We start from the raw sequence: 21,776 nt of genomic DNA, 5'->3' as shown, positions 1-21,776 counted from the left end.
TGTTTCAGTTGCTACCGGGCAGATAAATATGTATAACCCACTTATGGGTTTGCGAGAATCCCATTACCGGAGGTGATTTTCAGTCTGCACCAATGCGGCATAATGTTACGTATCTATCACCGTGCACATGTGGGTGTCACCGTGTAATTATCCCATCTTTGTGAGAACCACTTTAAACTTTCCGTGTGTTGGATTTCATATTTTGGTCAAAGAGAAAAATTCCCTAAAAAAACCTCTTATGTAAGAAGTTGTATCACAAACCAATCACAATCCACACATGTAACGATAACTGAGAATTGCTGGTTTATTGTCAACATGCAAAAAAATAGGTTAAGCCTCAACCATATTTCCTCAAAGAGACGAAGAGAGAACAGAACAGAGGGGGCCAAGTAAAGAGAGAACAAGAGAGAGACAGAGTGAACAGGGAGAGCTGTACAGGAATCCCGAGGGGCTGCAACTCCCCAGCATCTCAGTGTATAAATAGAAGTCAGCCTTATTCCCCGAGCAGGGAAGATGAAAACAGAGGAGAATCCACAGGAGGAGAGGTGAAAGAGCAGCGTGAAAAAAAAGGGAAGCGAAAACAAAAATCTCCTGAATCAGGACACCGCAAAACGCTGTGGAAACATTCACACGTGGACGCGGCACGTGAGAACAAAGGCGTGACTTTGGTCCTCACTGCATCTTGTAAAAGACCGGTATCTTCGGGATGAAGATACCGGAGCAAAAGGAGCAAAAAAACTTTAAAAAGATTTGTTTATTATCTGATGTTTGACGTGTCCCCGGCCCCCTCGCTCGGTCAGACACTCATTTCCTCTCCCTCGCTTCCCAGGAACGGTTTTCTCTGCTTCTTTTTCTCCGACTCGGGCCACAACAAAAGTCTAAAATAACTCGCTACTGCCGCCTTTGCCGCAAAACCCGAGACTTCAGGACATTCTGAGAACTCTGGGTCTGCGACCCTGAGCCGGTTTTTGGTGGAGACAGCCCCCCCAGTCTCCCCACAACATCACATTTAACCATCACAATGACTCTCAAATATTAAAAATCCTGCAGTTCTGCTTTAAAAACTGACTTTTTGCACTGTTTGGACCACTTGTGTGTCTGGCTGGAGAGAAAAGACGATAAGGATCAGTTCCACTTATGTCTGCAAAGGTTTAACGCCTAAATGAAGCTCCTGCTCTTTACATGTTCAACTTATTCTGATTCCCCCCAATGGCGCCAGAAATATGAAAACTCTCGTTAACCTTCAAAAAAGATGGAAACTTTTCAAATAGTCACGACCACACTAATTTCAGGGTGTATTCTAAAATCTTACAATATACCAACGACCTGTAACGGAGGGAAGATCTGTCTCTGTGATTGCCTTTGTGCGGCAAACCTCCCCCCGTACACATATTTGCATTGATTTGTCTGTGCTCTCTCTCCCTCACTCACAGAATACTGCAGTGCACTTTGTGGGAGGAATCTTCAGTGAGAGACGCTCCGCTGAGCAATAACCACGGTGTATTTTTGAGCAGAGCGCAGTTCACTGTTGAAGTGAATCCGAGTGCAGCGGGTACACACACACACACACACACAAACAGGCACACGCACAGTTATAGTTTTTTGAGGAAAACACGACAAAACAGCACAAGACGTAAATCAAAAAGACAGAAAACATCATCACACCTGCCAACGAACGTAAGCAGGACTAGTTTTACACATTTCCATTGACCTACTTCTCTAATAATGTACATTATATCGGGAAATATATCGTTTTTAACCCATTTATCACCGGATGTATCGCAGACGACACAACACTTTGAAATTATTATGCCAATTCTGTACCATTATTTTTTTTTAAATCTAATTTTAGATATATAGATTAATATCCAATAAAAATCAATTAAGAAACTATGAAAATATTTAGGAGGATCTCATGGAAGATATCAGACAACGAGGGTACGAGCCTTTTCTTTCTTTGTGCACAACTGGGATCACAGAGTCCATTTTTACATTCTAATATTCTATATTTCAAGGTTATATAATTCTTATAAAGTTTCTTGAGCCTGTTCAGGGAACTCCTCCACACTCAGAGCAAGTATTCCACAGTTTGACCTCTGTGACTGACAAACAGTAATGTTTAATATTCCTCCCAAAGTGTATTGACTGACTCTCTGGATAAAATTGTTCATCTTTTTTGCTATGTACATTGTCAATCTACTAAATCTTTAAAGATATTTAGTTGAATAAATAGTGGATTATTTGGCTCAAAATTGCTTCTTTGCTTACGATTATTGGCGTCACTTTTAAACCTTTACTCAGAAAGCATGTAAGTGCGTATGACGCCGTTGACGCGTGTGATGATTGACAAAAGCAAAAAAGTGCATCATGCATCTTGCTTAACTGAGCAACATAAGCGATCAAAGGCAGACACGCAGACTGGGGCAAGAGGGACGAGGAATTATTAGTAATTCTGATGAACAAGTTTAGAATAATTAAAAGCATAATGAGACATTAATATGTCATTTAGCGACACATAGCATGTCAGCGGTGAATAAATCAACCCCGCCTTTATGACAAAAAAGAAATAAATATCCACTTAATTGCTAATTTTGCATTTGATTAGTCATTATCCCGTCACTGACATCACATCACAGTCAATTCCATGAATGAATCACTCTCACAGTGTCTGTGCTAATTGGCATTGAGCCGGTGTCATCCCCCCCCTCCCCACCAACAGCCTGTTCAAACAGAAGTTTAGACAAGCACAACAAACATCTCTCACTCGCTAAATGAATATTCCACCTCATTTGTGCCACACATACTTGTTTAATTTAGTAAAAGTGCGATGCTGTAAATTATCCGTTGACTCAACACAAGTTTAATTTTCAGTAATATTTCGCCGGAGCAAATGATGTCATTACTTTTTTTCCTTGTGACAAGAAACTGTTCATCTGTAAAATGCTACGAGAGACGTTTTAAAACGCATCTGTGTGCTGTTTGTTGTCAGTTTTACCCGTGGTGATGTATTATACTGTTTTAAGTAAGTTTATAAAGGATATTGCAGACACATTTTTCAGCCTTTAATGGATAGTTTTATTATTTCCAACTCTATAATTGTCTAATAGCTCTCCTTAAACGTAATTAGTGTGCTATAACTTATTATTTTTTATATTGTTCAAACTCATTTTTGTTCAGGGGCCACATACAGCACAATTTGTGGGGCAGGACCACTAAAATAATAGCATAATAACCTATGAACAACAAGAATTCTGAATTCTTCTCCTTTGTTTTACATTTAATGTAGGATATTCTTACAAAACATGAATTTACTTGAGAGATATAAGTGCAATTGACCATTTACACATCACACTGGCTCTATAAAGGCACAAACATTTAGTCACAGGTATCTGGAAGTTAAAAATATTGTATTTGACATTACGTTTAGATTGTAATCATAATGTGAAATTTTAATAAATTCATCCTGAGGGTCGGATTGGACCCTCTGGCGGGCCGATTCTGGCCCCCGGGCTGTAAGTTTGACACCCACTGGTTGAAACGATTTTAAAAAAGTCTAAAAATGATAATTATCCCAACAAAATGTCACGTAGTTAAATATCTTTGTTTACAGAAACAAAAAGAAACAGAAAAACAGAAATATTTTGCAAATCTGAGGTGAAACCTTCATAGAAATTAGGTGTTGTGTCTCAGATAGTCTATAATTGCACAAGATAATTTAGCACATTCACAATTTGCCTTTTAAAAAAAAAACATGTCTATATATATATACATATATACGTATATTTATATATACGTATATATACATATATGTATCTAAATATATATAGATACATAAATATGTATGTATCTATATATACATACATACATACATATATACATATATGTGTATATACATGTATGTGTATATATATATATATATATATACATATACATATATATGTATATATATGTATACATAGGTATATACATGTATATATCTGATACAAACAACTGACGACTGTCTTGTTCCCATCATAAATTCAGCTCACTATCCACTCGCTGCTGAAAGGGAAGAAAAATGTCCACATACATCCCATCATGATTTATTAATCCGCTCTCCCTCCTTCATCTCAACCATCCCACCATCAATTATTCCATCAATATTCTTGCCCTTAAAGTACAGGGTTCAGGCCGCAGTCCCTGAACTTTAAATCTCCATATTCACCCAATTCAACCTCAAGACAATTCTGCCCATAAGGACTGGACTGCCAGCTGGGATTGACCAGAGGTCAGCTAATGCTATGCTAATTAGGGCTCGGTTCATGTCGCCATGGATCGGTCAACTCCTCCCAAGTCAGAAATGTGCTTCACGTTGGAGAGGGTGAAAGAGTGTGAAAGAGTGCAGGGTGTGCTCAGGAAGGACAAATGCAAATATAACCGCAGAGCAGTGTCTGTTACTGTTGCTTAACTGTCTTCATCTGCTCCAAGCTGCAATGCTAAACACACTTTTCCTAAAAGATGAATCCATACACGGAGCATCAGCATGCAAATTACGGACTCTTACACCCCTCCATTTCCTAAGTGTGTCAGAGAACTGTTGTATACCAGAAACGGCAAAAATGCACGTTCTGGGTGGTTTGTCCGTTCAGGCCGCCGTAGAAACAGCACAACCCAAGATGTATCCATATTGCCAGGCCTTTAAGCTATGACTTTTCATCCAAAATTAGGACATCTGTTCAAAATTTGAGGTCGATCGTTCAACCTTGAACCTTAAAAACCTGTCCGAGTTTAAAACATACAGCCTGGAAGTCCATCACACCTTCTGAAGTATTAACACCTAGGCCAGCAGAAAGGGAAAGGGACACAAGTAAACTAAACCAACACCAAAGCGTCTGAAAGGCGGCATGTGGAAGTATTTCAAGTTCTAAAAACCGCATACAGGGACTTTGCAGCACCAATTTTCTCAAATTCAAGGACCAAATGTAGTGACACATCTTAAGATGGGAGGGTAACTTGTAAAAGCCACTTCGCCCCATGGCGTCCACTTTTATTGACTTGCAGCTCGCTCTGCATCTGAAGTGATTGTCCTTGGGATCTTGGTCAAAGTCAGCCTTTGTAATTTGTCTTTGGTGAGACAGAGATCTTGGAATTGTGTCGTAACAAAACAAGGGAGACATTCACCAAAATGTCAACTGAACTTTTTTCTTGCACATGATTCAAGCACTTTCAATGTCTATTTAGGGCAATTTTCAAAAACTTTCAAGGGCCTTGAAGCATTTTTTTTCAAATTCACAAACTTTCAAGGATTTCAAGGACCCATGGCAACCCTGAGGTGATCAACCTCTAATAAAAAGGGGTAATAATAATGATTATATATAATATAATATATCAATGTCATACACTGGACCTTTAATGCTTAAAATCTGATCTTCAAAAGAAGATATGGAAACATTTTAGTAACTACAGAATAACTAGTGAACTAAAGCCATTCAGGTCATGGAGTTAAGCTGAAATGTACGGTTTATTTCCCAAATTTCCCAATGAGGACAATGAAGTATCTATCTGTCCGTCTAGTTATCTCAACCAATAAATACAGTGGACAATCGTGTTGCTCATAAACCAAACCTGGTCCTTCACATCAAAGCGCTGATGCGCTCATCGATGTTCCACAAGGGACCAGGAGACAAGGACTCTTTTGTTCCACCTGAATTTTTTTTTGCCCCAGTTTGGTATTTTTGGCAACCGTTTCATCAGTGCTCGTGCAAACTGAGTCGTTAGGTGCGGTGTGTACGGCACATTTGGCCACCTGCAAGAGAACTTTGTGAATGAGTAAACCTCTTTTGTAACCTGCTAGTTTGCAAGATTGTAAACTGTTTTTTTTTTGTGTTAATTCGTTTGGGTTGACTCCAGTGGGGGCAAAAAAAAAAAAAAAAAAATCCAGATGGCCATTTTGCCCATGCTAGCAGGATTCAAATGATGAATGTTTTTGCAACACGGTGTAGCTCTCACCACGTACTGTTTCAGCACAAATGTTGATTTTTTTTAAATAAAGTCATCCATGGCTACAACTCACAACATTAATTATTTTCAGTTGGTCAAATGTTAGAAAAGTGATCTAATGAATTGCTTTAATTACAGTGATGTAAAATGAAAAATCACCCCATCATCACATTTAATAAAGTGGAAGGAGTTTGCCATTTTGGCTTGATAAAATAGTGGATAATTAAGGCACTAATAAATTCATTAATTAACAAGTCCTGAGCCCTCAGTTAATAGCTAATTTTTAATTTTACCCAAGTTAAGAAGCCATGTGAAATACGCCAACTGACCACTTTAATAGGTACACCTGTGCAAGTGCTTATCACATGGAAGCAACTTCACGGTCCCAGTAACCCTTTTTGGTCAAAAAGAGAGTATGAAGAATACAGTAACCATGGAAACTTGCTTGAGATTGTATGACAAAGTGTTGTACACAAATGTACAACACAGTGCCTAAAGAATACAAAAAGGACACAACTGAGGGCAGTTTTCTGGTGAGAAATCGCCACTATTTGAATGAAATATGAACTCAAGTACACATGCAATGGTCATGGTAAGTATGACCTGGCCCTGAATACATTTAGGCATCTAGACATGCTGCTGAAGTTCAAACCTATGGGGAAAGGAAGGTTTAAATGTGGATGGTTGTTGGAGGGCTGATGTGAGTATTTCATAAACTGCTGATCTGCTGGTCTAGGGTTTACAGAGAAAATAAAATATCCAGAGAGCAACAGAAAGTACATTTTTTGATGCCAGGGGATAATTGCCAATCTGGTTTGAGGAGACTGACAGGCAACACTCAAATAACCACTTGTTGCAAACAAGGTTTGCAGAAGAACATCACTGAGCAAACATCACAACAAACGCAAAAGCAAAAGATCACACCTGCTACCACACCAGCCACTTTGTTAGGTTCCCCTGTAGTTCTAGAAACGGTAAAACAAACAGAACAGATAACACGGTTCCCACACCTTGGTTGACATCAAATTCAAGGACTTTCCACAAAATTAGGATATCCCTTCATACTTCTGGGGGATAGTTCATCCTCGAACCTTAAAAACCTGTCCCAGGTATAAAATATACAGCCTGGAAGACCATCACACCATCTGAAGTATTACCACCTTGGCCCGCAGACAGCACAGTGACATCAGAAAACTAAACCACTCCAAAGCATCTAAAATGTCGCGTGTTGAAGTATTTCAAGTTCTACACCATAAATGAGAAAGTCAGCAACAAACAGGGATCCAACACCTTGGTTGACATCAAATTCAAAGACTTTTCAAAGACTTTCCAGGACCAACTTTCAACTTTCATTCTTTGTCATTTTCTTTGGTGAGACAGAGATCTTGGAATTTTCATTTCCCAGGCAACACGTCATGCTCAACTTTACTCGCTCATTATTCTTCATGTACTCTCACGTCAACAGCAGAGAGCGAGACAGTGGACAGTGTCCACAACACCGCTGTGTAGGCGTAGTACGTACATCGAGCAATGGAGGGCATGAAACAGTTTCTCGGGTCATAACAGGCAAGGGCACGCCACATATCAACTCAACATGTTTCTTGCACAAAATTCCATTTGGGCAATTTTCAAAAACTTTCAAGGACCTAGCATTTTTCTTTCAAATTCACAAACTTTCAAGGTTTTCAAGGACGTGGGAATCCAAAAAAACTCACCAGATTGGTGCGTGTTGAGGGACACATTTGCCAGCGAGCGCGCGGCCACGCCCAGCCCGGTCACGCCATTCACGGCCTCCACGTGGAAAGTGTAGCTGGCATGCGTTGCGTAGTCCAGTATCGCCACAGAGGTTCCAGTCAGACCAAGAGGCCGCGGGATGAACCTCAGGTCCAGCTCGCACGGCTCGCACCGAGTCGCGGCGCGGTCGCCGTCGCATCGCTGACACAGGACGTTGTACGTGATGTCCTCCCTGCCTCCCGAGTCTCTCGGAGGCATCCACTGCAAGAAGAGAGCCGTGTCATTGATCAGTGAGACCAGGTTCCTGGGAGCCGACGGAGGCCCTGAAGAGAAATAAAGATAATATTTAGCAGGGGGAGAAGTCGATACCTCATTGATAACATACTGGTCGTTGTATTTTCTTTTTCAGGACAAATGAGATTATATGGGAAATAAAGAACAAATAACAAGAGAAAACAATATCAAAGCGTTGAAAATAAATCCTGGGTATATAGTGGAAATGTATGGATGGTAAAATAAGGAGATGGAGGATGAATGTGGGGAACAACATACACTGCTTATAGGTATTAACAGTGTCTTAATCAATTTCATAAAGACATTTTTATTCAACTTTCAATAAACTTAGGACACAGTATCCTTATACATTGCTTTGCATCCCATAATTCCTTCAAAATGGGACAATGTGTAAATAAGGTAAAGAAGAAAAACAAAAAATAAAAATCAAGTTTTTAAAATATTCAACATACATTATCAATAATTATAAAACATACAGAGGGGTTTGGTAAAGTTCTATTGATAGTGTGTTTACAAAAGGAAATGTTAAATACTACAGGGTTTTTCTGTATTCTACACTTAAATCTTTAATTTGTTATTGCAAACAGTAACAGAAAACACCAAGTGGGAACATGATTGCCAAAATCTGTCCCTTCAAAAGGCCAAAAAAGTGCAAATAATTTGAATTTTCTCTGCACAGTTTGTTTGTAGGTACATGAGTTGTGTGGGTGGTCGACTTCCAGCACATGCTGCAGTAAATCATTCCAAAAGCTGTGTCAGTTTCTTGGATGAAACTGTTCACATTTCATTTTTTCACAACTCTGTAAAAAGTTGTGAGGGCGTCTTTGTACATGTGCGTGCATCTGTGTGTAGGTGTGCGACTGCTCGGGTTTTCAAAAGCCCCAGAGTGTTTCATTCCAGCACGATACTTTTATTAAAGCCTCCAACTCAAATCATCATCACCGCATTAAAATGCATGTTTATTTCACACTTGAAACAGAGACATTTAAAGTCGATGTCAGTGAAATACTGTTGCTCAGTCTCATAATCATCATAAATCAATATTTTAAGGCAATAAGGGGATATTATGTGACATGTTACTCATCCTACGTGCAATATAACGTTGTAACAATATCAATACAATATCTTATGTGCATGTTTATACTATAAATAATCAAGCTCATATTGTATATACTCTGGTAACTTAATGTCTATAATGTATATTCTATTTGTACCTTTTTAAAAATACACGTTTATCTGTACTGTCTTTGCTGCATGTGTGCCCAGTTTAATATAAAATCTATTTTATACAATATATATATATAGTAGGGGGGTCCCTGCTCCATCTCCCCAACAGTTGAAGACCTCGAAATGGCCTAAAACGAATAAAAAGGCGTTCAAATGTAAGCGTTGTGAGGGGAGAAAAGTGGAGCACAGGTGCACAGCCTCAGCTAAATTCTATAATTCGTCGCTAAACACTCTTCGTAACTTCTGCGGACACTGACTTTTGAACATTGTTGGTTAACAGCTTACTGGAAATAGTTGGATTGGCTTATTGAGAACCAGGAAGTTGCTTATAGTGAAATGCGAAGCTAAATTTACAACTTATTTTCTATAGAAGCTAAAAAAAGGAGAATTTCAGAAAAATGATTCGACTCACTGGTGCACGCCATGGTGGCTGGGTCTTTGACGGCTCTGTAGAAGCCTTTGTCGCAGTGGCAGATGGTGGCGGCCTGGTCGTGGCTGGAGCTGTGCAGCGGACACTTGGAGCATTTGGAGTTCCCAGCAAATGCCTTGAAGGACGAGGGCCTACACGCTGGAGACAGAGCGAGGCAGAGTTACCGCGACGCTCAATGTTCCTCGTGCAATTGCATTTCCATTCAGCGCACATGGGCTACATTTAAGTCAGAGCTCCAGCTGCCTGTCTCTTCATCTGTGGTCTGACCTCATTTCCCCAGGTACAATGAATCACTGTCGCCGCAGTTATTAGCTCGCTAAGCCACATGCTAATGGCCCCCGCGCATTGTCCAGTCCAACAAATGGCACACACACCTGTAAAAGCACCTTCTCTGAATAAAAGTACCTCACAGACATGCAGATAATATATGTTCTTAGATCAACCTCGGACTGGATGGCGATGTTAGGCGTGTGCGCTAGCAGAGACATTCACAGTGCCACAATTTCTGTTGCTGTTGATACAAGTCATGTTAAAGTACATATCAAATACAAGTACACATTAAAGTACATATTAAATAGGCTGAGCAGAAGATAACAGTTTTTTTATGGTTGTACATAACAGACATCACACAACAACAACAGAGTTAAGAGAGTTACATTTACTTCAGTAGTTCTTTATCTATATTAGTCTATCACTTCTATTAGTCTAATGGAGTGGTTCACAAACTGGGGGTGGCAAACCCTGGAGAGGTATAAAGAAGTCATTTCAAAGCTCTCATGTCTGCTACTCTTCCTCAAAAAATGCAAAAATATTCTCCAAAAAACATGAAATGATTGGCTGAAAATATCCAGTGACGGCCTCAGATTGAAGAGATTAAAATTAGAGATTAGAACGCTAGGTACACAAAGAATGGCTTTACAAAAAAGAGACATTTTCAAAAACGGCATCAATGAAACTGAAGTTGAACTGAAAGTAATATTGTTAGACGTTTACATCTTTTCATTATGGAAATGTTTAACCAACCATTTACCGTCAGCCATCATTTGGTGAAACCGGCCGCTTTAATGAATTCCGCACTTTCAAATTCACTTAAACGTAAACGTTTCAATTGTTTGTCAGGCCGTTTACAGAAAGAGGCCCTGAACACAGAAATAATGTTTTATGGAATTAAATTACACTATGCGTTCAGCTGAAAATGTTGTGCTGTTCTAAGCATATTTCAGATTTCCATCTGCACCCTGGTTCATGTTACTACCTCATTACGACTCCTCCAGTTCTCTCCCATTTTACTGTCCCACTTTTCCTGCACACCAATTCAGCCGGCTCTCCTCTCCCGATTACTCCACTTTTCCTCTTAACTGTTCACCACCGCCGCTGCCACACATTTGAACCTTTTCACGTTTCTAACGACATGTTCATTTTCCCCACTTCTCCTTCCTTCTGCATTTCTTTTCAGAAGATGGTAAAACTATTAAAGTTCTTCCCAGAATGATGTCAGCAGTGAGTGGGGAGCGGGAAAAAAGGGAAATGATGGGTTGCGGTTATTCAATAATGTGGAAATCTCAAGATCATTTTGATGTCAGAGCCATTTGAATTAGAATATGTGTGTATGTGGGTAAACTGGGACTGCACGCAGTCATGATAGGGCCCTCGCGTCCCCCCCACAAGTCGGAGAGTGCAGCAGTTCCCTGACCTCACTTTTGAATCCACAAAACCTTTCGACAACTTTTTGCTTTTGAAGTGTCTAGTTCATTTAGGGTAGGGTGCAAATTGTAAAAATTCAACTTCCTGTTGAGTTGAGGCCTTGGTTATGGTCGACTTTTTTGCTCATCTTCATATCATTATACAGATTATAATTATTTTGTCCCTCACAGACCATATTAGCCCATTGAGAAGCATTAAAAACATGATCCAGCTCTTGACTCTTAGTATTTATAGTGCAAATTGTCTAAACTATTTCCTTTGAGTAATGAATAGCTGCTGCCCTGCATGCAGTTCTACTTAATTGGTACTACTTATGTAGGTAAAATGAAGTAAATTGCACTCACTGCATGCAGTCGACCTATTCATACGTTGACGGACATTCATGTGCATTTTCCACAGAGTTGTATCCCAGAAGAATCACATTATCTACTCACAAGTCAACTGCATGTTCTGTTGTTCTTCACATAAACAACGGAACCAAAATTAAATGACCTATTTACATGTCTGCTGCACATCATGTGATTGTTCTGTTCTTGGTTAAAAAAAAGCACCTGGTTAGAGCCGGGGGGGAAAAAGAACATAGCTTTGCAACAACCCTCTCCATACAAAACCCAACGCACTGCAACATTAAAACACACCGGAAAATCCTCGTAACTCCTCGACAATCCCCGACAAATCTTCTGACATTTAGAGTAAAGCTGGTCTCAAAGTGCTGCTTTAGGGAGGATGTCTTTGCTTTGTTAAACACTTTGGTTCAACTTTCAAGCAAAGTTTTGCCTTAAAGTTCCTACGGAAGAGTATTAGGGGCAACATGTCAAAAAAAAACCAGCATGAATTCTTAAATTAAAGTCAGAATTCTGAAATTAAAGTCAGAATTCTGAGATTAAAGTCAGAATTCTGAGACTAAAGTTACAATTGTGGGATTAAAGTCATTAATCTCATAATACAGATTTTTTTCATGAATCTCATAATTCAGATTTTAATCTCAGAATTCTGAGATTAAAGAAAAAGTCAGAATTCTGAGTTTAAAGAAAAAGTCAGAACTCTGAGATTAAAGAAAAAGTCTGAACTCTGAGATTAAAGTCAGAATTCTGAGATTAAAGTCAGAATTCTGAGATTAATGTCAGAATTCTGAGATTAAAGTAAAATAATTCTGAGATTAAAGACACTGTAGGGAAATCAAATGAATGCCCAAATGTGCTTTTTTTTACATCACTATCTATTCTTTCCCAGTATTTTCAGATGTAATACTTCCTTTAAAAACATCTTTACATGACACGCAGAGTAGAGTGAAAATCAAAAAAAACAAGATGTTGTTGTGGTGGACATAACTGAGCATGAAGTTACATAAAAAGGAATGACACAGAAGATTATCACAGGCAGAAAACACCGCCAACAGCACATTAGCGCCAAGTTTCTAATGAGATGAGTAATCTGTCACTCAACTTCCCATTCTCCTCAGATATTACTTTGCTGTTGTGCCGAGCTCCTGCCAAAGGCAACACAAACACACACACACACACACACACATTCATCCATTTGAGTTTCCAGCTGCTGCTTCCTGCTCTCTGTTATGATCGTGGACGACGACCACAATTACAATACTCGTCCCACGATGTCCATCAAAAATTTAGAAAGCCCCACACACACACACACACACACACACACACACAAACACATGCAGAATGAGACATAATGAGATCCAATTTGGTCACTATTGGCTTTTTGTCAAGGAAGACATTCTTATTCATGAAAGGAACAATATTGGCACAAAATACATATTTCCATTTAGAGGAGATACAGCTGTGTGTACACACACACACACACACACAAACTCACGGGGGAAAAAAAGACACACAATATGAACACTGTGTTTGCCCAGTAAATAACCTCAGGTCTGAAAGTAACAATTATCTATTATTCTGCCGCGTATTTTTTTGTCAATGATTTGATTTAATATTTGGACGGTAAAATGAAAACAGTGAAAATCGCTCTCGCCGGGAGATGCGGGCACATAATGAATGAATGAATGAATATGTAATGAATAGACAACGAAAAATCAGCACGGCCTCGCGCGCTTTAAGCGCTTGTGATTAAACATTTACAACTTTTCAAATTTCAAATGATTAGATCACTGCTTGCTACGGAAAAAAAAAAATTGACTGCAGGTACAGGAAAGGTCACCTAAACTGACCTGGTTTTGAAAATAAGATTTTAAAGAATTTTATGGATTTTATAGCTTTAAAGAGCTTGTTTTTTTATTCTAATGATGCAGGCATGTTTGCAAACTTCCCTTCTATTTCAATTGCAGTGTTAAACTAACACGTTTCCGCCAGACTTTCAGTCAGTTGTGGGCACAACAACAATTATCACCTTGAAAGTGTGATCAAACTGTTAAAATTAGATTTAGAATTTCTTATTTTAACCCACACACAGTAGTGAACAAACACAGAAAAAGTCAGAATTCTGAGATTAAAGTCAGTATTCTGAGATTAGTCAGAATTCTGACATTAAAGTCAGTATTCTGAGAATAATAATGGATTTGAGGGATCTCCGTATTGACGTCCACTGATGAATCTTGTGAAATCTATCTTGTCAAATAGGATATGTACATGTTTTACAGGTTTTTAAAAGTACTTCCCCATACATAAGTACAATATGGCATAAAAATGTAGTTATATATGGACTAGAATCTCATCCAGGGGGTGAGAAATACTTCATGTAGCTTCATGCTATGGAAAATGAAGTGAAGCATCTTCCCTCTCCATCATCTCCTAACTGAACGCTGCTACTAAACTGTGTTTGCAAACCATGGAAAATGATCCTATTTTTACACGCTGTAAAAAAAGTAGAACATCTTAATGTTTGTTTTACACATGTCATCATTACTATTAAAGTGTTTTTCAGGTAATTAAGGCGGAGAGGAGGAGGAGAAGTTGGTCCTGCTGTGTCACAAAGCGAGATGTCTGCGACACGTCCACCGAGCAGCAGAAAATTTGTCGCAAATTGTTTGGGTGTTATGAAGATATTCTGGAGGATGTTGACAGCATTGATAATAATAATAAAAAAAACAACATAATTCCTTCCCAGCCCTAAGCAGGTGCTCATTGACCTTAACCCAACCACATTCACGAGCATGAAATTGTTGAAGTCCCCTAAAAGCAAATGTAGAGTTTTATCTTCTTCACACATTATATGTTGGAAAATAGTGGCAGAGAACACGTGAATAAATTACAACTGTGGAGAAAAGAATTACGGAGTGAAGAGTGGGGATAGTTTCTCTCCAGTGTCTAAAAATGTGGGCTCACTGTCACCCATAGTTTCCATAACAAGCTTTATCAGAGGTTTACTCGTTTATAACTGCACATGCTCCTACACCACTGTCTTTGGTTTTCTAACTGGAGGAGACAAATTTGTCCTGATAATGTGTTTTGTCTTGATGCAAAAACACACAGAAAACCACTTACCTTAAAAAGGCAAAATATGAGGAAATTCAAGCCTGCTCCTTAACTAGGGGATTTTCAAATCTGACTTGGGAGACCACAGACACCACCAACTTTGTAACCGATTTTCAACGTTTTAATGATTAGACGATCCAGTCGACACGCAGGACCAAAATCAAACGATTTCAGGGAGGAGATTCCAGGGATGTGAGATCTCGCAGAAACTTGCGTGATTTAACATGACTTAAAAATGTAAACAGACATAGAGCTGACTATACTGTCGTCACTGTCAGTTAACCCTTAAGAGTTCCTTAAAAAAAAACTACTAATTTGTTCCTAGCAGCGGAAAATGCCACCTTACAAAAGCTGCTATAAAAACTTAATTTATTAATATTTCAGTTTTTAAATTGTGACCAGAAAGGTGAAAAATGTCACTTCTGTACACGTTTGTTAAATAAAGGGTTTGATATCAGAGCTTTAACGTCAATATTCAGCACAAACAGCAACAGTCGTGGACTTTGGTCCCCACTAAAGCGTATGTAGATTAGCAGAGAATGTTAGTAACACATTTTTCTGTGGCACAAGTGATTGAAACACTATAAATAAACATATAACATATAAATAACATATAAATAAACTAAATAAAATAAATAAATAGTAGTTATTAAGCAATGCAATCTTGGTTCAGAAATGTGAGCTTGCACAAATTGGTGAATGAATACACAGTGGCAACATATGATCTGACAACTATGTTAATTTAGCATGTTCTAAATGTGATAAATAAAAACACAAAATAATACGCATAGACCCGCAGTTTCTTTTAAAGCAATACTGATATTTTCAGTTGAGTTTTCATCAAAAACGCCCCTATGTCATATGATTAACCACTGATCCTGAGTCTGGGTCTGAATGTGGATCAGCACTAAAACATAATCACGTCTTCCTTAGGCCATAACCTTCATTCCAAGAAGATTTCATCAAAATCCAATCTTAACTTTTTGAGTTATAATGCTCAAAAAGCGGCGAGTCAGACAAACAGAAAAACAAACAGACAAAATGTGAAGAAAACATAACCTCCTTGGCAGAGATAATAATAAATTGAAGGATGCTGCGAAGCTCAGGGGAGCTGCCGAGTCGGGGGGTAATTTTCTATGGGTTCATTACTACAAGCAATCCCTTCTGAAATATATAGTAACTAGACTATAAATATTGATCAGTGCGACTTAAAAAACAAACAAAAAAACACACACTTTCCAAAGCACTTCACCACGCTTGGACTTTACCCACATGCTGAGAGTCTCACTTAAGAGAGCTTAAGATTTGAATGTCAACAGATAACAGACACATTTACGGGACTGTAATGACAAAAAAAATAAGACTTGTTTAGACTAATAGACCAAATCCATTATTCAACATTTGCAGTTGCAAAAACACACAAAATTCAATCCAAACGACGTTTGGATTCACTCTGAAATATGATTCTAATCAGATCACTGCAGTCTGGTTCCTCTGGCTGCTCAAAGCACATTTCACAATATCTTTGGAGTCCATCTCAATGCAACATAAAATGACAAAATCACAGACACTGATGCCCACTTTCTTATTACATTGGTCTGGACACGTGTGATCTGATTTGAGAGCGCAAACCTGATTTTGCCCCCCACCCACCCCCCGGTCTGGATATAAGAGACTTTGAGTTGTTTGGGTGAGCAGAGTTGGGGAAACGTTCTCTTGGCTTCCGCTGTCAGAAAACAGATGGAGCTGGAGTCTCTGTTTACCCTGCATGGTCTTTCAGCTTTGATGTGCAGATGGGAAATTCACAGAGAATGAGTGATGCTCCGCTCGCTCTGGCTGAGCAGCGGTAAAAGCCAGAGTAAACACACGCGCTCCTTAATGGACAGGGGAGAGGCAGCGTCCAGACCCAGACAATACATCCACACTTCCTCATTTCTTATTCAACCGAGTTTAAGCGTTGCACCTCGTCTGCTTGATCAACCTTGCGTCTCCACGAAGCAGAGGGTTTTTTTTTTTTAAGTGAGTCTGACATGTATTTTCACAGAGTGAAGATAAAAACACATTTTTAATTATAATTTATAACAATATTATCATCCTCTATGAACAGAGATTTACTGATTTACTTCTGTTTTTATTGATTTTATGTTTTGAATGTGCTCTACAAATAAAGTTTACTTGACTTGGTCTTTGTGAGCAGAGATATTATTTGTCCTTAATTTGAAAACAGACTCCATCAAGCAAAACTATCAGACCTAACTGAGGGAGCGTTTGTGTGTATACACCGGCAGCGGCAGGGGGTGGGTGGGGCTCAAGAAGCATCCATGCCATTAAACTGCTGAATTACGGAATTTTTTGAGCAGCAGAATTCAGTTAGGGACAAAATTATCATTTGAAGGTAGGGCGATTACTGCCAAAAATACTATCATGATTAAACCTAAAATTTCCTAAAATCTGTCAAAATCAATAATTATCGTAATAAACATCAGCTTTCCAAGTGAAACCAACAATTAATTGTGGTTTTTAAGCTTCATTATGAGTAAAAAAAACACAACAATCACAGCATTTTTGTTGTATCTCAAAGTTTGTTTGCACAACGCATGAACATGATATCCATATTTATTGAGTTTCTGCTGCAACCAAATATGTTTGAATGTCACGACGACGTCTAGATTTCGTCTGGGGTGAAAAAGGACGTCTCTAATATGATACTGTGACAAAAGGATGTGGAACAAATAGCATTAGCGCTATGATGTTGCCCTATCTGGGTCATGATATAACCAGCCTATTGCTAAGTAATTCTCTTGTGGTTCACATTGAATGAAAGAAAAAGAAAAATAATCACGATAAAGCATTCGATTGAGATGTCAAAACAGTCTGGCGGAAAGCTATTGGGGTGGAGAGGAGGGTTTGATAAGCGCTGATGCCTTTGTTTAGGCAGCTGGAAGGGAAAGACAGACGTGGAGGCACTGAGCTCTGCTTATAGTTGAGAGAGCAGGGGTTTTCCCTATTCCCTCTATACCTCTCTCTCTCTCCCTCTCTCCATCCTCTCTTTTGCTCTTCCCCATGCTGCCTCTCAGACAGCTTTGATCACAGCAGCCTTTGAAGCAATGTTCCAAAATGAAAACGAGGAGAAAGCACAAGTCACCGCAAGTTCAAGCCTAAACTTCGTGCACTCGCTGCCTGCAAAGTGGCAGACGGCTTCATCACGCACAGAACACACATTCTACAAGACACATGTGTGTGTGTGGGTGTGTGTATAGAATTGAGCCTGTAATCCAATCATCTCATCTTAATGGGTCTTTAAGAAGAAGTCCAATGGTAACGACTGCAAAGCAGAGAAATAAAAACAGGTTCTGGTTTTCCCTTCACTTGGTATGCAACCGTGATATTTCCAAGGATGTGGAGTCTGAATCCAGTACAGCTTTTTTTCCCCTTTAGGCTCTGTCTGCTTTATAATGTACGTGATTCTTGCATCAATGTGACAAACAACATAGCTTGTACACTGTGAGCGCAGGCCTAAGACACGCAGCGAATACATGTGTTTTGAGTGGTTCACCGTGGACAGCCCATGCATGGCCTAGAGGGAATGAATTGGGCTTGTCAGATCAAATCCGAGCACTTGTCAAGGGCTGGGTTACACCTGAGCAAGGCACCCAAACAAATCGGGTGTCTAATCATCATCATCATCTACCGCTTTATCCTCCACCAGAGGGTCGCGGGGGGTGCTGTGCCAATCTCAGCTACATCGGGCGATAGGCGGGGTACACCCTGGACAGTCCGCCAGTCCATCGCAGGGCCACACACACACGGAGACATACAAACATTCACTCTCACACTCAGACCTACGGTCAATTTTAGGGTGTCCAATTTACCTAATCCCCACATTGAATGTTTTTGGACTGTGGGAGCAAGCCGGAGAACCCGGAGAGAACCCACGCACACGCGGGGTTCCAACCGGGGCTCGAACCCGGGTCTTCTCGCTGCAAGGCAAGAGTGCTAACCACTACACCACCGTGTGACCCCCAATTAGCCAATTCTAAACTAATTCTAAAACAAGTTTGAAGATGATCAGACCAAAGCTGTAGGACAAGTTTGTTCAAATGCCACCGTGGTGAAATCGGTGAAATCGCCAAAAAAAGGCTGTTCAACCCAAGATGGTGGCTTTCTTGTGTGACTTACGGCAAAGTCATCATTGGCTTTTTGGACCGTCCTGACATGATTAACGTGTATACCAACTGTCGTTCATGAATGTGAAACATTTAAAAAAAAAATCACCCAATAAAAGCTTTTCTTCATTTTCGTCCACTTCTGTCGCAAAACAAAACATGAGTTTTGGGTTGTGGGAAAGGCGTCACAAACGCGATTCATTTCCGGTTCCAGTTCCATTGCAATTGGTTCCTATGCACCTTGTGCTCGGACCCTAAAAATAAGTGTCATACATTTGGCATCAAGCAATGCAGGGCATGAAACAGTAGGTCGCGTAGTAACCGACAAGGGAGACATTTACCTAAATATCAAATTAACTTATTTTTTCAACAAGATTCAAGCACTTTCAATGACCACGTCTATTTAGTTAAACTTTCAAGAGCCTTGAATTTCAACCCAGTGGGAAGCCTGTGTCATGATCTATGTTGTGAATTGGGTCACAATGGTTTGTCATCTTTAAGAAATGGGTTCCCACATAAAAAATGTGAAGAATAGGACAGAGTTGTTGCTGCGTGAGTCACTGACCCATTCATTGACACTGATGAAGCCACAGCACAATGGAAAGAAGCAACCACTGTCAGGCAGCAGGGGAAAAATGGATGTGGGTCACCACCATAAGAGCAGAGCTCCTACACTGGTGTCACGTCAGTTATCTCTCCTGACTTCTGTGCGGTATAAAGATATAATGTGCATCATTTTACCATTAACCCTTAGAACACAGAGCGTTGTGGCTGCTTTAGAATGTGCAACATAGAGTGTCTTACATGTTTTTTTTCAGCACAAACCGATAAGCAAAAAGTAGTCAAGATTTAATTAATTTGTGAAATTCGCAAATTCGTCACAGTTCAAAGTTCTATTTTGTGACTTTTGCACAAGTATCGCCATTCCTGTTATTTTAAGAAAGTTATGCAATATAAAATGAATCATAGCTTTGACTCATGAGCAGAAGAAGAGACTTGATCTCAGCTGAAGACTACAAAGTTTCTCCAACACATTTTTGGGAGGAAAAGGTAAAGTGAGGCTGTAACATGTAGCTTCACCAATAAATGTTACAATTTACACACGGTGCCTTTAAACTACCTAAAAACTAACAAGACTGACTAGTGTACGTACTGTATATGAGCCAAACTGTACATATCACTTTTTAAATCCAGTGAAATCTGGATTCTGTTCAAGATTATCCGCTTTCTTTATGCTGTAACTTCTGGTGCAAAGCCCCCCATGAGGCATCAAGGAATTAAATATTCAGTAGTACTTGTTAGCCAGTGTGTTGACTTTTTTCTTATTCTATGGTGTGAATTTGTAAGTGATGGGTCACGACGACTCATTATAAGCCCTCCCATGATCCCACACTGTGTCCCGACATGTTCTTTTCTTGTTGTTTTGAATGAGAGACCACAGTGGCAGGCATTACATACTGTGTCTTTAACTACAAGTAGCATATACAGCTAAGAAAAATGTGAGGAGGATAAAAAAAAAACCTTAGCAGCCACATCCCCACAGGAGTACGACATGAATTTTGAACTTGTAAGTGGAGGGTTGCTGGTTGAAAGTCCAGAATGAGGTGCCCCCTGAGCAAGGCATCCAACCCTGATTGCTCACCTAAGCCCGGTTTGTGAGTTATTATGGTTTATTTGGGAGAATCAAACAATCATGATTGATTAATCTGATTAAACTATTAATCAGGTACTTTTGTGGTCAGAAAATGTTGATCGGTGTTTAAATGATGACGTACAAGACAAGAATACAAGACATTTGGACATTTTTGTTACTGTATAAACCAGGTTTTAAGGAGTCTCTTGAAATTATTTGAAAGTGTGGAACAAATTTCAAATGTTCATGTAGAGAGTTCCAGGTGTTTTGCTCTTCTTACAGATAAAGGACGCGTTCCCTGAATGAGACTTTACCATTTCTCCACTTGAAGCTGCTCTGAGGGATCTGCTGCAGCTCTGGAGTGTAAGTTTAACCTTGTGAAAATGAATCATTTTGTATGAAGATTTTCTATTGTAAAGAGGATTTGTTGTATGGATTTAATTGTTGACTGATTGGGTCACTGTTGGTGTGCAACAAACATGGGTAAAGAAGGGTGCATATACAAGAAAATCTAAGTTAAATTTCACCTTAAGTGGCTCAGACTGAGAAAGTGGTCGGGAACAGAGAGCGTGCTCTAACTTTAATCACGCACTGTGGCTCAATTTAGCTCCTGCCTTAATTACCAATAAGCCTCGTGAATGAAGAGGAAAGTTGGAGGAGATTTAGCAAAAGACTAGGTGTGAGATAAATTAGCAGTGAAACTAACAAATGAAGGCAATTAGCCACTTGGCTCCACAGTCTGTCTGCACAGTCTAGTTGAGAAACCAGGCCAGAGACTATTTAGAGCGACTCCACATTTTTACTTTTGACTTTTTCTTACGCCCACATTCAAGCAAAGCACCAGAAACAAAAACTTTTTTTTGCCAAATTCTTGTGATGGACTTTTCAATTCCGAGCACAATATCGTTAAGGAGACGCCCTTCTGGGGAGCCAAAGTAATTATTTTGAAAGGTGGGAAAACTACGGGTGACAGACATTAATCTCTTCACATTCACAGTCTTTACGGTCTCCGAGCAGCAAAGGGGGTGGTAGTGAGAGGCGGTGAGGGGGGGGGGGGGGGGGGGGGGGGCAAGCATTAAAAAGAAAGAATGACAGAAGAGGGAGGGGGAAAGGGATCAGGGGGGAGAACGAGGAGGGAATAAGTGCAGGGG

The 21,776-nt window shown here is 39.6% G+C and overlaps 1 protein-coding gene across 1 annotated transcript in view; it reads right to left on the bottom strand.

The window, feature by feature from the left end:
• The window catches only part of epha6 (eph receptor A6), a 59,064-nt gene that overhangs the window by 14,817 nt on the left and 22,471 nt on the right, over positions 1 to 21,776 (bottom strand). Inside the window, exons 7-8 of the mRNA XM_058630220.1 lie at positions 9,647 to 9,802; positions 7,695 to 8,036 (exon numbers count right to left, since the gene is read on the bottom strand). Of these exons, the coding sequence (XP_058486203.1) occupies positions 7,695 to 8,036; positions 9,647 to 9,802 (498 nt within the window). The remainder of the gene's footprint in view (positions 1 to 7,694; positions 8,037 to 9,646; positions 9,803 to 21,776) is intronic.

The sequence above is a fragment of the Solea solea genome, chromosome 5 (genome assembly GCF_958295425.1).
Source record: "Solea solea chromosome 5, fSolSol10.1, whole genome shotgun sequence".
In the NCBI taxonomy this organism is placed as follows: domain Eukaryota; kingdom Metazoa; phylum Chordata; class Actinopteri; order Pleuronectiformes; family Soleidae; genus Solea; species Solea solea.
The sequence above is the reverse complement of the archived record's forward strand: the minus strand, read 5'-3'. Positions and strand labels throughout refer to the sequence as shown.